Raw genomic sequence first — 15,816 nt, forward strand, 5'->3', positions numbered from 1 at the left:
TAAGAATTCCTAGTCGTCTAACAGACCTCTACGACCACAACTTTCTAAAAACCTTGACGAAAATCCAGACAGATCTTAAAAACTGGGCCACCCTAAATGTTTCCTGGTTTGGGCGTTCGGCATTGATAAAGATGATAGTTCTACCCCACCTTCTGTATCTTATGCAGACGATTCCAATTCAATTGCCCCCATCTTTCTTTATGTCCTACAAAAAAGCTTGTTCAAAATTCATCTGGAAAAATAACTCCCCATGCATCAAATACATGAAGCTGACATGCACTAAAACGAAAGGGGGGATTGCCTTACCAGACCTGTATAAGTACTATTTAGCATGTCACCTTACTAGAGTGGTAAACTGGAAAACTCATAAGATAGGTAAGATATGGACCATATTGGAAAATTCCTTTAGCAATATACCTTTATGCACCCTGACTTGGATCCAAACGAAATACTACATCCAAGAGGTTAAGACACATCCACTCATCTACCCCTCACTGCAAGCTTTTTCCATAGCCAAGAATTTATACCAAATATCCTCAACACCAGGACCACTGACCCCTCTTAGAGCAAATCCAGATTTTCCCCCTGGAGAATCGAATACTTTCTTACTACAAGAGTGGCCATATGATGATATTCACACTAGGCACTTCTTTGTTGACGGGCGGATACGTACATATAAGGACTTAAAATTAATTTCTCGCACGAAAGACTTCCCCTTTTGGTCCTATCGACAGCTAAGACACTTTTTTATAATGACTAATGCAAATTACATCTGGACAAGACCACTCACCCCATTCGAAACAATGTATTCCCAGACTAATCCACACAGACACTGATCTCCATGATTTACTCCTTCCTTCAGGACAACTCGCAACTCCCACAGACAGAACCCTCACGAATTTCTTGGGGGAAGGACCTACAAATCAATTTCACTGATGATGAATAGGAATCTATCCTCACATATGCCCACAAGGGATCATTGAATGTAGCAATACAAGAGAATGGTTACAAAATAGCCACGAAATGGTACAGAACCCCGGCACGTTTACACCAATTTTCGCTCCCTCCATCACAAACATCTGTTGGAGATGTAACAAGGATACAGGAAACATCCCAATACTCCAATCATTATGGAAAGAGGTTCATTCCATTATTACACGTGTAACAACCTACTCCCTAGACTTTAACCCGGCCCAATATCTCCTCCATCACACAACCCTGTCCAAAAAAGCCTACCATAAATCATTAGCAATGCATATGGTGAACGCTGCTAGATTATGTTTCCTGCACATTGGCGCTCAACTACTCCCCCTACCATTAAGGAATGGCTAAATAGGATTGCAAAAATCGAGGAGATGGAAGAACTGATTTATATCTCCCAAGATCGCATACAGAAATTTACCGTCATATGGGTTTGCTGGATACATTTTAAAACCACCGACTACTATAGATCCTTCTTTCCGTTTTGATATCCCTGCCTTCCCTAGTCTAAAGTTCAAACTCTTAATTGTCCCCTGGTCGCGACCGTGGGGTCTGGGGCGGGGAGCGGCCCCCCCCTCCCTTTTTTATCTATCACTTTCCTTTCTCTTCCCCCTTTCCCCAACACTCCCCTCTACTTGACTCTGCATCTCCCCCTCAACCCCTTACCCTTCCCTTTTCCCTCAACCCCCTCCCACCCTTTCACCTACGCTTAATAAATCTGAGGCTCTACCCCTTCATATGACAGACCTAATATGCCTAAATCTCCCACCAGAGACACTCGAGCCTGACTCTCCATATACATAAAGTCCGAGGAACAAGGTGGTTAACCATTCTCTCTAACACCGAAGGTACCGAAGTATTCTCACCACAGTATAAGCACCAAGGGTGCACTTTCTAATATCATGGTTACCTCCCTTCTGTTTTATCTGTATTTAAAGCATTATATTTGCACTCGGACAACCCAAGATTGTAACTATAATCTTTCTCATGTAACAATATCCAATGAGTGTCATGTTTGATTTCTTTTGATACCTTTTCAATGCATTGTACCTGCTACTTTATTCTTTCCTAATAAAAATCTTTTTTTGTGGAAAAAAAAAAAAAAAGCTATTACTTGCTATAGACTATTACTACGCTATAGACTATTGGAGTTTTTTTTTCCACAATGTATTTTTTTTTAAATTAAAGTATTGCATTAATATATATAATTGTTACTCTGATTCCAGGAATATTATGAAAAGGGGCATTACATTATTCGCGAAGGAGAAGAGGGATGCACATTCTTTATCATTGCTAAAGGAAAGGTAAGACCAAAAGCAAAGGGCAAACTAAGTATTACTTTTGTTTTGTTTCTTTCCTTTCTTCACAGTTTATTGCAAAACCTTTCTTTTAGGCTCCATGTTAGTTCTGTAGTAGATGTAAAACATATGAAATGACATTTAGTTTGCTAAAGGACTGTTTATGATAAACAATCTTCATTTAACTACTTCAAGACTGGACTGTTTCACCCCCTTCCTGCCCTGGCTATTTTTCAGTTTTCTGAATGACAATGACTTTGAATGGCAATTACTCAGTCATGCAACACTGTACTCAAATGAATTGCATATCATTTTTTTTAGACAGGTAGGTAGAGCTTTGTTTTGGTGGTATTTAATCACCACTGTTTTTTATTTATTTATTTATTTACTTTTTAATACTTTTTTCTAATCAATTTTCTTAGTCTGTGTTATAAAACTCTGCAAATAAATAAATATAAATAATTCATACATTTTGGTCACCATGTATTCTGCTACATTTCTTTGGTGAAAAAAACAAAACAATTTAGTGCATTTTATTTAGTCCGTGTGAAAGTTATAGAATCTACAAACTATGGTATATATATATAGTTGAAAAATGATCAGTCCTGATGCACTGACCGCCTATTTCAGTTCTTGAGGCCCTAAAATGCTAGGACAGTACAAATACCCCCCCACAAACGACCCCTTTTTGGAAAGTAGACAGTCAAATCAATTTATTTTTTTGAAAATGAAGAAATCAAATAATGTTTCTTTTTTTTTTTACAAATTTGTAATTTTACCAAGTTATGCCTTACACACAGCATAGGCATACTTACATTTACATCCCAAACCAAATCTGCTATGCCTCGTGAGTATGGGGATACCACCTGTGTGAGACTTTTTCACAGCCTAGATGCACAGAGAGGCCTAAAATCAGAGGAGCACCCTTGGACTTTTTAGGAGCATAAATTACACATAAATTATGCATCTAATTTCCAGACTACCTATCATATTTCTTGAGTCTATCAACTGCCAACGCAGGAGAAACACAAATGACCACATTTTGAAAAGCAAACTTTTAATGTATGGGTACGTTCACCTGCATCAATGCTTGTCAAGTCTGCCCATTACATGGACCAGACAAGAAGCAGTTAAGAACAAAATGTTTTCACCTTTTTAATGCTTTGTTGCACCTCAGTGCTGCTGATCTACTGCAGTCTTTGTGTAGCCACATCATGTCTACATGCATTTTAGTAGTGGCTGTATGGCATATGTCAAAGCAACACCAGCAGATCACGCTGGTATTGTGTGTGTTTAAACCACCACTTGTAGTCCCCATCAGAACCTGTAACAGACTGACAATGCAGGAGCACAGTTGGGAGACAGAAACAGAGTGCTTTCATCCTTTACCAGGAATTGCTTGAACAAGACCGTTCATGCCAGGATAACCAGGAATTCTTTAATGGAGACTGGCAGAAATATAGAAAATGGCAAAAAACAGGCATGTTACATTAATATGATAAAGCTTATATGAGACTTTAGTGATTAGGTTTACATATGCGTTAAGAAGTTAACACCTTCATAAATTGAGGATGAAAGTTCTCAGCAGTCTAAGCCATACTGAGAAATATTCTAACGTCATAACACAGGGCTGAAAGGAGAATTATTCTCTGCTGTCACACCATAGGGACATACTTGTGTAAACATTACATGTTCAGTTTTCATAAAGTAATTGCTATGGTGCTATGCGAGGTCCAACTTTCACCTTTCACCTCCTCGGGATGCTGAAAGGCCTGTTTCTTGGCATCAAATGGCTTACAATGTTATGTTTCCTTCCTTAGACAACTGTAGAAGCTGTCATGTGACAGTGTGCAGAAACATGCTTTGTGCAAGATGATGGCAATGGCAGTAGTAAGGTGGTCAGTTAATTACCTGAATAAGGCACTTTCTTTCTTTTTAAAGGACCAATAACAATAAAATACAAACCATTTTATATCAAACAAGGTAGAATGTCACTGGTTGGTATGGGTAGCTAAGCATTATTGCTCATTGTACAGTCACTAAAAAATAGAAAATGTATATGTTCTATTTTAAAGATATTCAATATAGAAAAATAAGGCACAAGTTCACCAGGATGAAGTGGTTTAATGCAGCTCACTAAATGTACTTCTTGACGTTACGGTCTTCAAGAACTGTTAGGGAATGTAAAAAGCATTGATGATGTGCAAAAATTATTAGCAATTAATCCAATTTTTTTCATAACACATAGCAACCAGAAGTGACATATTTAGGACACCTGTCACCCGGGGCTGGTCATTTTTTTACATCCCCCCCCCCCCCAAAAAAGGATTTGAAGAAAAACAGCAGCAAATTGTAATTGTGGTCAAATTGTGTCAACAGTGAGAAGGGGTATATCCTTTAATGACTGTGCCACAAGCCAGCATGTAGCAAACACTCACAAACCTCAGCACATTAATTTTAATAAAATGAAACTGTTACATTACATATACTTTTCTACAAACAGCTTACCTTAAAGTGGATGTAAACCCGATTCATGAAATTTGAGCTGGGCACATATATCTGCAGTGTTTTGTTATCTCTCTTCAAAGCACGGTTTTCCGTAGCTTTCTCCTGCTCCATTCTTCGGTTATCAGCCTGATAACTGCTGACTAGGGATGAGCCAAACACCCTCTGGTTCGGTTTACAGCAGAACATGCGAACAGGCAAATAATTTGTTCAAACACACGAACACCGTTAAAGTCTATGGGACATGAACGTGAAAAATCAAAAAAAGTGCTTATTTTAAAGGCTTATATGCAAGTTATTGCCATAAAAAGTGTTTGGGGACCCAGGTCCTGCCCCAGGGGACATGTATCAATGCAAAAAAAAGTTTTAAAAATGGCAGTTTTTCGGGAGCAGTGATGTTAATAATGCTTAAAGTGAAACAATAAAAATGAAATATTCCTTTAAATATTGTGCCTGGGGGGGTCCTTAGTATGCCTGTAAAGTAGCGCATCTTTCCCATGTTTATAACAGTGCCACAGCAAAATTACATTTCTAAAGGAAAAGATTTAATAAAAAACTGCTCGTGGCTGGATGTATTGTTGGATCCTGGAAATATAGATAAAAATACCTAAAAATACACACAAAAAAAAGGTGTGGTTGTCACCCCTAAAATCCATACCAGGCCCTTCAGGTCTGGTATGGATATTAAGGGAAACCCTGCACCCAAATTAAAAAAAAAATGGCGTGGGGGTCCCCCAGGCCCCCAGGCACTATATACTCTGAACAGCAGTATATATACTATACAGCCTGCCCTATATACTCTGCAGAAAATTGGGCCTTAGGTGTTGGTGGTACCAGAACACTGTAAACCCTCACAGGTACTCTTGTTAGGCGCAGGAATGGGCCCTGCATTGAAATATTATATCAAGAATTGTAATTACATGCCCCTGTTAAACAGGGGCAGAAAAATTGGGCCTTGGGTGGTGGTGCCACAACACTGTAAGCCCTCACAGTTACTCTTGTTAGGCGCAGGAACGGGCCCTGCGTTGAAATATTATATCCAAAATTGTAATTACATTACCTTGTTAAACAGGGGCAGAGAAATTGGGCCTTGAGTGGTGGTGGTGCCACAACACTGTAAGCCCTCACAGATACTCTTGTTGAGCGCAGGAACGGGCCCTGCTGTGAAATATTAGATCAAAAATTGTAATGACATGCCCCTGTTAAACAGGGGCAGAAAAATTGGGCCTTGGGTGTTGGTGGTGGTTCCCTAGACCAAAAATATTGTTAGAAGCTAGCATCATCAAGATTGAGGAGGAATAGGATAGTCAGCATAGGCAGTCTTCAAAGAATCCCACATCCATAGCAAATTCAATCAGTTACATCAGCATCAGTTCTGGCCAGTGGTCCATCCTCAAGACCCAGTAACCCAGTGGATGCTCTGTTGGAAAGGTCTCCAAGTCTGCTCTTGCCCCTAGCTATTCCTGCACCATGTAATGCATATGCTGGCGATGGTTGCTTGAACCGATCAGACCTTGGCGCTGAGGACTGATAAATTGTTTAAAGGCATCGGTCAGACGGCGACCTTCTCCACCGCTTTTCCTCTGACTGAACGAAGCCTCAGCAACACGTTGGCCAGCACCAGGAAATTGTAACCTCCCAGGGTCTGGAAATGCATTGCACAAACCTTTCTTCAAGGCCTCCTGAAGATGTTTCATCCTCTGCAAAGGCAGGATGAGTTCTACAACCTTACCCTTGTAACGTGGATCAAGAAGGGTTGCCAGCCAGTAATGATCCCTCTCCTTGATACCACGAATCCTAGGGTCCTTTCGCAGGCTTTGCATAATCAGGGAGGCCATGCAGTGTAAGTTTGCAGAGGCATTCAATTCTGAGTCCTCTGGGTCACTAAGGATCACATGATCCGTAACTACCTCCTCCCAGCCACGCTTTTATTAACTTTTCTCTAGCATGGCTCCACCCCAGCTCCTATCAGAGAACTCTATATTAACCTCTGCACTGCAAGCCAGCCCTGCTGATCAACCTTTGTGTGTTTTGGCTTCCTGTTCCTGCCTGCTGTGTGCTCTACGTTTGTTTCTGTTACCGACCTTGGCGTGTTCTCAACTATTCCTGTCTGCTCGTGACCCTGACCTTTGGCGTGTCCCCAACTATCCCTGTTTGCCTGTGACCCTGAACCTTGGCATGAACTCTATCCTCCTGTTGCCTACTGTGGGTGTGAGCTAGGGGACCCCCGAGGGGTCGCTACCTGGAGCCAGTTGCAGCCCAGTCCATCCTCACCACTAGAGGCTCTGGTGAATATCTGCTGACTCTTAGACTCCGCGCCCCAGGGAATCCTACGCTCTAAACCCGGTGGGATCCGTGTTGGTGTTCCAGCGGCCCTGCCTTCCTTACCACCCAGACTCCCATCCGGAGCAGTCAGCCTTCGGGTCCACTGCCTTGCGGTGCACTCCTGATCCCATCGGTGTGCATCTGTCACCTAGCCTCAAGGTGACCTGACATCTTCTTCCTATGTGTTTGGCAGACCCACAGGAATGCTATCTGGATAAAGGGGGCCTTGAGAGGTAAGGAAGTCCTCCTCTTCCTCCCGCTGTTCTGCCTCAAGTGCCCTGTCCATGATTTCATGAAGCGTGTGCTCCAAAAGGAAGACTAAAGGGACAGTGTCACTGATGCATGCATTGTCTCTGCTCACTATCCTTGTGGCCTCCACAAATGATGACAGGACAGTGCATGCATCCTTGATCAGTAGCCACTGGCGTGGCGAAAAGAAGTCAAGCTCCCCTGACCCTGTCCTGGTGCCATACTCCCACAGGTACTCATTGATGGCCCTCTGCTGTGTGTGCAGCAGCTGCAGCATTGCCAACATTGAGTTCCACCTGGTGGGCATGTCACAAATGAGACAGTTGGTGGGCAGGTTGCATTCCCTTTAAATGTCAGCCAGCCGAGAACTGGCATTGTATGACTGGTGGAAATGACCACAGACTTTTCTGGTCTGCCTCAAGAGATCCTGTAAGTTTGGGTACCTCAAGAACCGCTGCACCACCAAATTCAGGATGTGTGCCAAACATGGAACATGGGTCAAGTGTCCCTGTCAGAGGGCGGAGAGAAGGTTGATGGCATTGTCGCATACAACCAATCCTGGCTGAAGCTGGCATGGCGTCAACCACCTCTGAGCCTGCCCCTGCAGAGCTGATAGAATCTCTGCCCTAGTGTGGCTCCTGTCCACTAGGCAGACCAACTCAAGCACTGCATGGCCTCTTTTAGCCTGACTGCTTGTGTAGCCGCTTACGGAGCATCGCTGTTTCAGAGGACAAATTTGCAGAAGAGACCATAGAGGAGGGGGTGCAGGAGAGAGGTGTGGCAGAATCACCACTAGCATTTTGGAGGCATGGTGGCGGAACAAGCTCCAACAACACTGAACCCTGTCCTGCATCCTTTACAGCTGCCAGCAGAGTTACCCAGTGTGCCGTGAAGGAAAGGTAACGTCCCTGCCCATGCCTGCTGGACCATGAGTCAGCAGTGATATGAACCTTACTGCTGACTGTCCTGTCCAACGAGGCCAAAACATTGCCTTCCATATGCCAGTAGAGAGCCGGAATGGCCTTCCGTGAAAAGAAATGGCGTTTTGGAACCTGCCACTGAGGTACAGCACATTCCACAAATTCACGAAATAGGGTAGAGTCTACCAGCTGAAAAGGCAGCAGTTGCAGTGCTAGCAATTTGGCCAAGCTAGCATTTAGATGCTGAGCATGTGGATGGCTGGGACCGAATTTCTTTTTACGGTTCAGCAACTGGGGTAGGGAAATTTGCCTGCTAAAATCAGATGGTGGTGTACTGCTAGCATATTGGCTGCAAGTACTTGGGACACTTATTGCTATACCTTCATCCCTCTCAGTGCAGGTTTTTGAGAGGAATTGAGGTATAGTAGGGTTGGAGATCCCAGATGAGGAGCAAGGAGAAGTCCGCCTTTTTCTTTGATGTGGGTCTTGCAAGTACTGTTGCCAACGGACTGCATGGCAGGTCATTATATGTCTGGTCAAGCATGTGGTGTTGTTCTGGCCACGCTTGATCCACTTCAGGCATAGGTTGCAAACTGCAACGGTTCAATCTGCTGCACACGTTTCTAAAAAGGCCCACACCAAGGTACTTTTAAAAGACAGCGGGGAGTCAGCAGCGCCCTGCACCTGCAGAGCTCTGCGGTGTGATGCAATAGGGTGGCTGCCTTTAAGCTGCCTCCTAGAGGACATCCTGCCTTGTTGGAATTGTGCCTCCTCCTCCTCTCTTCTTTCAGGCACCCAAGTACAGTCAGTGACCTCATCATCCCCTCCCTCCTCGTCACTGGAGCAAACTTGGCAGTATGCTGCAGCTGGGGGAACACGACTGCCAGTTTCTTCTCCTTCTTGGGCACCCCCTCTCTCTGGGCTCACGTTACTCCCTTCCTCAACCTGGGAACCAACATCGGAGCCTTCAAATCGCTGCTCATCCTCCAACAGCATGTACCCGACACTGTGGTCGAATAGTTCAGGGGACTCCTCTCTTCTTTCAGGCACCCAAGTACAGTCAGTGACCTCATCATCCCCTCCCTCCTCGTCACTGGAGCAAACTTGGCAGTATGCTGCAGCTGGGGGAACACGACTGCCAGTTTCTTCTCCTTCTTGGGCACCCCCTCTCTCTAGGCTCACGTTACTCCCTTCCTCAACCTGGGAACCAACATCGGAGCCTTCAAATCGCTGCTCATCCTCCAACAGCATGTACCCGACACTGTGGTCGAATAGTTCAGGGGACTCCTCCGTGCATGATGGTGGGGCTATGGAAGGAGTCACTGTGGACAAGGAGCCGGTGGAATAGGCAGCTTTGGCAGCTGCGTTGGAGGGCAAACTACTCTGAGCCTGAGTGACAGAGGATGAGGAGGATGAGGACAGCTTTGTTATCCACTCCACCGACTTCTGCATGTTCTGGCTCAATAACCTGGCCAGCAGCAGAAAAAAAGGACAAGCGTGCCCCACGGCCCCCTGCAGAGGATGCACCATGTCCACGACCACCACTGTTGACTGTAGACACAGAGGCTGCTTTCCCTCTTTTAGTGGCCTGTGAGTATCTGCCTCTCCTTGGTGGCCTTCCGGAAATGATGTATTTTTTGTTTTGCAACACCACACTACACTGTAGTAGATACTGTGTACACCGCCTGCACTGTATTAGCAACTGTACAATGGCTGCACTGTATTGTATACTGTGTACACCACCAGAAGTGTGATAGAAACTGTACACACTGTATTAGATACTGTGTACACCGCCTGCACTGTATTAGAAACTGTACTACAGCTGCAATGTATTGTGTATTGTTTTTACACCACCAGAAGTTTAGTAGAAACTGTACACACTGTATCAGATACTGTGTACACCGCCTGCACTGTATTAGAAACTGTACTATGGCTGCACTGTATTGTGTACTGTGTACACCACTAGAAGTGTAGTAGAAACTGTACACACTGTATTAGATACTGTGTACACCACCAGAAAAGTAGTAGAAACTGTACTACGGCTGCACTGTATTGTGTACTGTGTACACCACCAGAAGTGTAGTAGAAACTGTACACACTGTATTAGATACTGTGTACACCGCCTGCACTGTATTAGAAACTGTACTACAGCTGCACTGTATTGTGTACTGTGTACACCACCAGAAGTGTAGTAGAAACTGTACACACTGTATTAGATACTGTGTACACCACCAAAAAAGTAGTAGAAACTATACTACGGCTGCACTGTATTGTGTACTGTGTACACCACCAGAAGTGTAGTAGAAACTGTACACACTGTGTTAGATAATGTGTACACCACCAGAAAAGTAGTAGAAACTGTACACACTGTATTAGATACTGTGTACACTGCCTGCACTGTATTAGAAACTGTACAACGGCTGCATTGTATTTTATACTGTGTACACCACCAGAAATGTAGTAGAAACTGTACACACTGTATTAGATACTGTGTACACTGCCTGAAGTGTATTGGAAACAGTACACCACAGAATGCACTGTAGATATAGGCTACACTGGATGCAGAGTGTGTATGTATATATATATATATATAAATACACCACCTGAATTGCATTAGAAACAGTACACCACAGAATGCACTGTAGATATAGGCTACACTGGATGCAGAGTATATATATATATATATATATATATATATATATATATATATATATATATATACATGTAACGCTGGTAGATTTGCGATCTACCATATGTTAGGTAAATTTAGTAACTTGTTTGATAAATAGGTTAAGTTTGCCTCTGTTCCAGCTTGGCTGACGTTGTGTGTGTTTCCAGACTGACCGGAGGGTGTCGCTGTTATCACTGGTCAGGGTTGGAAGGGCAACGTGTTGAAGTGTATGGATGCTCCTCTGTCCCGGAGACAACTCGGTGGTCCTCCGAGTTGCATTCTGGACGAGGGTATTTATGGGACAGACGCCATATTGTGGGGTTCGTTTTACAGCCACCTGCTGGCCCTCCTGGCTGACAGGTATGCGTTAGAGAGCAATCTTGTGGTCCTCCGTTCCGGAGGCCCACGCCGCTGCGGCGCAGGGGTGGGCCCAGAAGCTTGTCTGGGGCCTACCACAGCAGCCGAGGAATGGTCCTGAGCTGTCTATCCAGAAGGGAAGAAGCTGGACAACCGAGGAGATCCCAGGGGAGGACCCGTCATGGAAGGATCACGCAGCGTGCTGGTCTGGAGAGGGGCCTGGTGACTCGGTTGGAGGACGTATCCTAAAAGTAACTATACAGGATAGTGTTGCCGGGTTGGCTTAAAGGTTCAAGCACTGTGACTGACGTTCATTACAGAAAACCGATACATCCTGTGGCAGAGGATCATACAGGTTTATCCCAAACAAGTCTGTGGCAGAGACTTTTGTTCGTGCTACATACTGGCTGCTAGGCAAGTGAGAGAGGCCTATCCAGGCGAGCAAAGAGTGTGTCCCACGAGGGGAGCGCATTCTACTATAATATCCAAATTCTACCAGGACATTTGTCAAGAACTTTACAAGAAGATATTTGAGTTTCTTCTGCAGTTTCCCTTCTGCCTCTTTCCTGCTACTTCCTTAGTATTCAAGTATTCAAGTGTTGGTGCGTGTATCGTCCAGAGGTAAACTCAACTGAACCCTAGACCCGGTGCCGGTAAAACAGAGGGAAGGAGAGTGAAGGTAACAAGCCCGCTTAAACCAGCAGCTCCACCGAGAGTTAGTGCTACATACACATACCATATATACTCGAGTATAAGTCGTTCCTAGTATAAGCCGAGGCCCCTAATTTACCACAAAAAACTGGGAAAAATTTATTGACCCGAGTATAAGACGACGACGACGTCGACGTTGGCCGTCAACAATGCCCATTTGCAGCTGCCTGCCTCCCTGTGTCCTGTGCAGCCTACCTGTGCCCTGTGCATGTGTCCTGTGTCCTGTACATGTGTGTCCTGTACATGTGTGTCCTGTACATGTGTCCTGTGTCACTGTGTCCCTGTGTGCATGTGTCCTGTACATGTCCTGTGTGCATGTATCCTGTGTGAATGTGCAGCCTACCTGTGTCCTGTGCAGCCTCCCTGTGGCGATCTCCAGCCTCCCTGTGGTGATCTCCAGCCTCCCTGTGGCGATCTCCATCCTCAAACGGCGGCCGGCGTGTGATGATAGTGTTCGGCGGCCATTCCACAGTTCAAAAGCCGCGCCTCCTCCTCGTCTGTGATAGGCTGACCGCTGACTGCCTATCACGGACATTCTCTCATTCTCATACCACGGACGAGGATGAGAGAATGTCCGTGATAGGCTGTACACTGACAGCTGTTCAGCCTATCACAGACGAGCAGGAGGCGCAGCTTTTGAATGCTGGAATAGCCACCGAACACTATCATCACACGCCGGCTGCCGTCTGCCTGCATGACACGCTGATCATGCAGACAGACGGCGGTGACTCCAGTATAAGTCGAAGGGGACACTTTCAGCCCAAAAAAAAGGGCTGAAAAATTCGACTTACACTCGAGTATATATGGTGTATGTATATATATATATATATATATATATATATATATATATATATATATATATACACCGCCTGAAGTGTATTACAAATATATTTTTTATATATATATATATATATATATATATATATATGTATATATATATATATATATATATATATATATAAATTAATACACTGCCTGCACTGACTGAATATCGAGCAAACACTGAATATATCGTCTATGCTAAATGCAGAGCATACATATATATATATATATATATATATATATATATATATATATATATATATAAATATATATATATATATATATAAATATATATCAAATACACTGCCAATAACTGAATAACCTGTCTGCTTAATCTAAATCAAGCTATCTCTCTGTCCACGCCAACAACACTACACACGGTCGCCGTGTAAGCAGCCTTATATAGTGTGGGGCGTGGACTTCGACCCCCTGAGCCATGATTGGCTCTCTTAGCAGATCGCGCTGTGATTGGCCAAAGCATGCAGGTCAGGTGTATGGTGTACGTGCCCCAGACGACATCATCTTATGACGAAACGCACGTCGGGTGGACAGGACGTGCTGACGTCATCGCGTTTGATCTTCTGAGTGAATGGGCGTTCACATGCCGGCTGGCTGTTAATGCTATTTTTATTTCTTCGTTTGTAAATGTATTTTTTATCCTTTACATTAAAACATTTGTATCAGTATTACACCATGGGAAGTTCCCTTTTCTCTATTTCTGGGTGACATCTGGTACACATCCGAGAGTCTACACAACACCCTAATAGTGTTTTTTTTGGCCGCATTGAGTCCTGGTTGGATGCCCTCTGAGCTGGATGCCTTAGGACAAGGCCCTGGCTGGGTGTTTAGCCGCAAGCTGTCTTTTGCTTGCTTTCCGGTAAGCGTGCATTTCTCACGGTGATCAGCACTCAATGGTGATGGAAGATTGTACATTTATATCACATCATCTTAGTTGATAATATGGACTTTGTCTAAACATTTGTTTTTTTGTTTAGTTTCACATTCACCTTTTGATACTCTGACATTACATTCCTTTGGATTTTTTATTTTTTAAACATTTTGTGTGTTGTCATTTGTATTTTTAAATATTTTTTTACATTCATGTACACTTATATATATTTATTTATTTAGCACTGATTCATTACTAGTGGTTTCACTGTCTAGCGCAGCTATCTCTCCCCTATTTGATGTTATATGTATGTATTCCATATATTAGTTGCTGCTTTATGTTCACTTTTAGTTTAACCTATTTTGTTAGGAGCGCGGTATTTCTCCTTTTTCCAGGTCAGGTGTATGCTTTGGCCAATCATCTTACAGCAATGCACTGAGATCTCACAGCGCATTATGGGTGCTCAAATTTTCTGCGAACGCCCCATAATGTTTGCTCTTCGGCGAACAGACGAACACCCGATGTTCGAGTCAAACTTATGTTCGACCCGAACATCAAGCTCATCCCTACTCCTGACAAGTTCTCCTTCACATATGATAAAAGCAGCCTGAGTTTTGTGTTGGGGAGGATGCTATAAATAGATTAGCAGAGCCCTGAACTATTCAACAATCAGCTCTGAAAGTCTCTACCTATGAGGAGAGGGGGTGTGTGCATTTCCTCCAATCAGCTGTCTTGGCTGTATGCCCATGCTTCATTGCAGTGCTGAACAGAAAGAAAAAATCTCCTAACACAATGTGCACTTTCTAAATAGTATATAAAGATAAAGACAGCAGATATACATGTAAAACTTATGTAGGGAGATTTGTTCATCCCTGTGTATCATCTGAGACTGTTCACTTCTTTGGGTATTAGGGATGAGCTTTCTGTTTGGGTCGAACATGAGTTTGACTCGAACATTGGCTGTTCGCCCGTTCGTCGAAAATCGGCACGTAACGGCCCATAATGCACTGCTGGAGCGGAGTCCATTGCTGTTTGATGATTGGCCAGAGCATGCACCATGACCTGCATGCTTTTGCCAATCCCAGCATCCTCAGCTAAGAGAGCCATTATTGGCCAAAGGCAGGGTGCCTTTCGCCAATCATGGCTCAGGGGGACTAAGTCCACGCCCCACACTATATAAGGCCGCCTGCACGTCGGCCTTGTGCAGTGTGCTGTTGGCGTGGACGGAGAGAGAGTCTCATTTAGATTGAGCAGGCAGGCAGACAGGCAGATTATTCTGTTAGCTGTAGTGTATTTAATATATATATATATACAGATAGTCTCATATATATATATATATATATATATATATCCACTGTATCCAGTTTAGCTAGATCTGACTGCAGTCCATTCCTGGTGTACTCTTTCTAATATACTTCAGGCAGGCAGGTGATTCAGTAAGCTGCAGTGTATTTATAATATATATATATATATATATATATATATATATATATATATATATATACAGATAGTCTTGTGTATATATATATCCACTGCATATAGTTTAGCTAGATCTCACTGCAGGCCATTCCTGGTGTACTGTTTCTAATATACTTCAGGCAGGTGATTCAGTTAGCTGCAGTGTATTTAATATATATATATATATACAGATAGTCTTGTGTGTATATATATATATATATATATATATATATATATATATCCACTGCATACAGTTTAGCTATATCTCACTGCAGGCCGTTCCTGGTGTACTGTTTCTAATATACTTCTGGCAGGCAGATGATTCATTTAGCTGCAGTGTATTTAATATATATATATACAGATAGTCATATATATATATATATATATATATATATATATATATATATATAAATATATATATATATAGCCACTGCATGCAGTTTAGCTATATCTCACTGCAGGCCATTCCTGGTGTACTGTTTCTAATATACTTCAGGCGGTGTACACAGTACACAGTACAGCGCACCCATAATGCAGTTGCTACTACTTTTCTGGTGGTGTACACAATACAGTACACCCATAGTTGTTATTACACTTCTGTTGGTGTACACAGTACCATGCACCCATAAT

At 43.3% G+C, this 15,816-nt stretch overlaps 1 protein-coding gene across 1 annotated transcript in view; it reads left to right on the top strand.

The window, feature by feature from the left end:
• The window catches only part of PRKG2 (protein kinase cGMP-dependent 2), a 160,652-nt gene that overhangs the window by 68,997 nt on the left and 75,839 nt on the right, over window positions 1-15,816 (top strand). The window contains exon 6 of the mRNA XM_073597940.1: window positions 2,208-2,285. Within this exon, the coding sequence (XP_073454041.1) occupies window positions 2,208-2,285 (78 nt within the window). The remainder of the gene's footprint in view (window positions 1-2,207; window positions 2,286-15,816) is intronic.

The sequence above is a fragment of the Aquarana catesbeiana genome, linkage group LG01, assembly GCF_042186555.1.
Source record: "Aquarana catesbeiana isolate 2022-GZ linkage group LG01, ASM4218655v1, whole genome shotgun sequence".
Classification (NCBI taxonomy): Eukaryota; Metazoa; Chordata; class Amphibia; order Anura; family Ranidae; genus Aquarana; species Aquarana catesbeiana.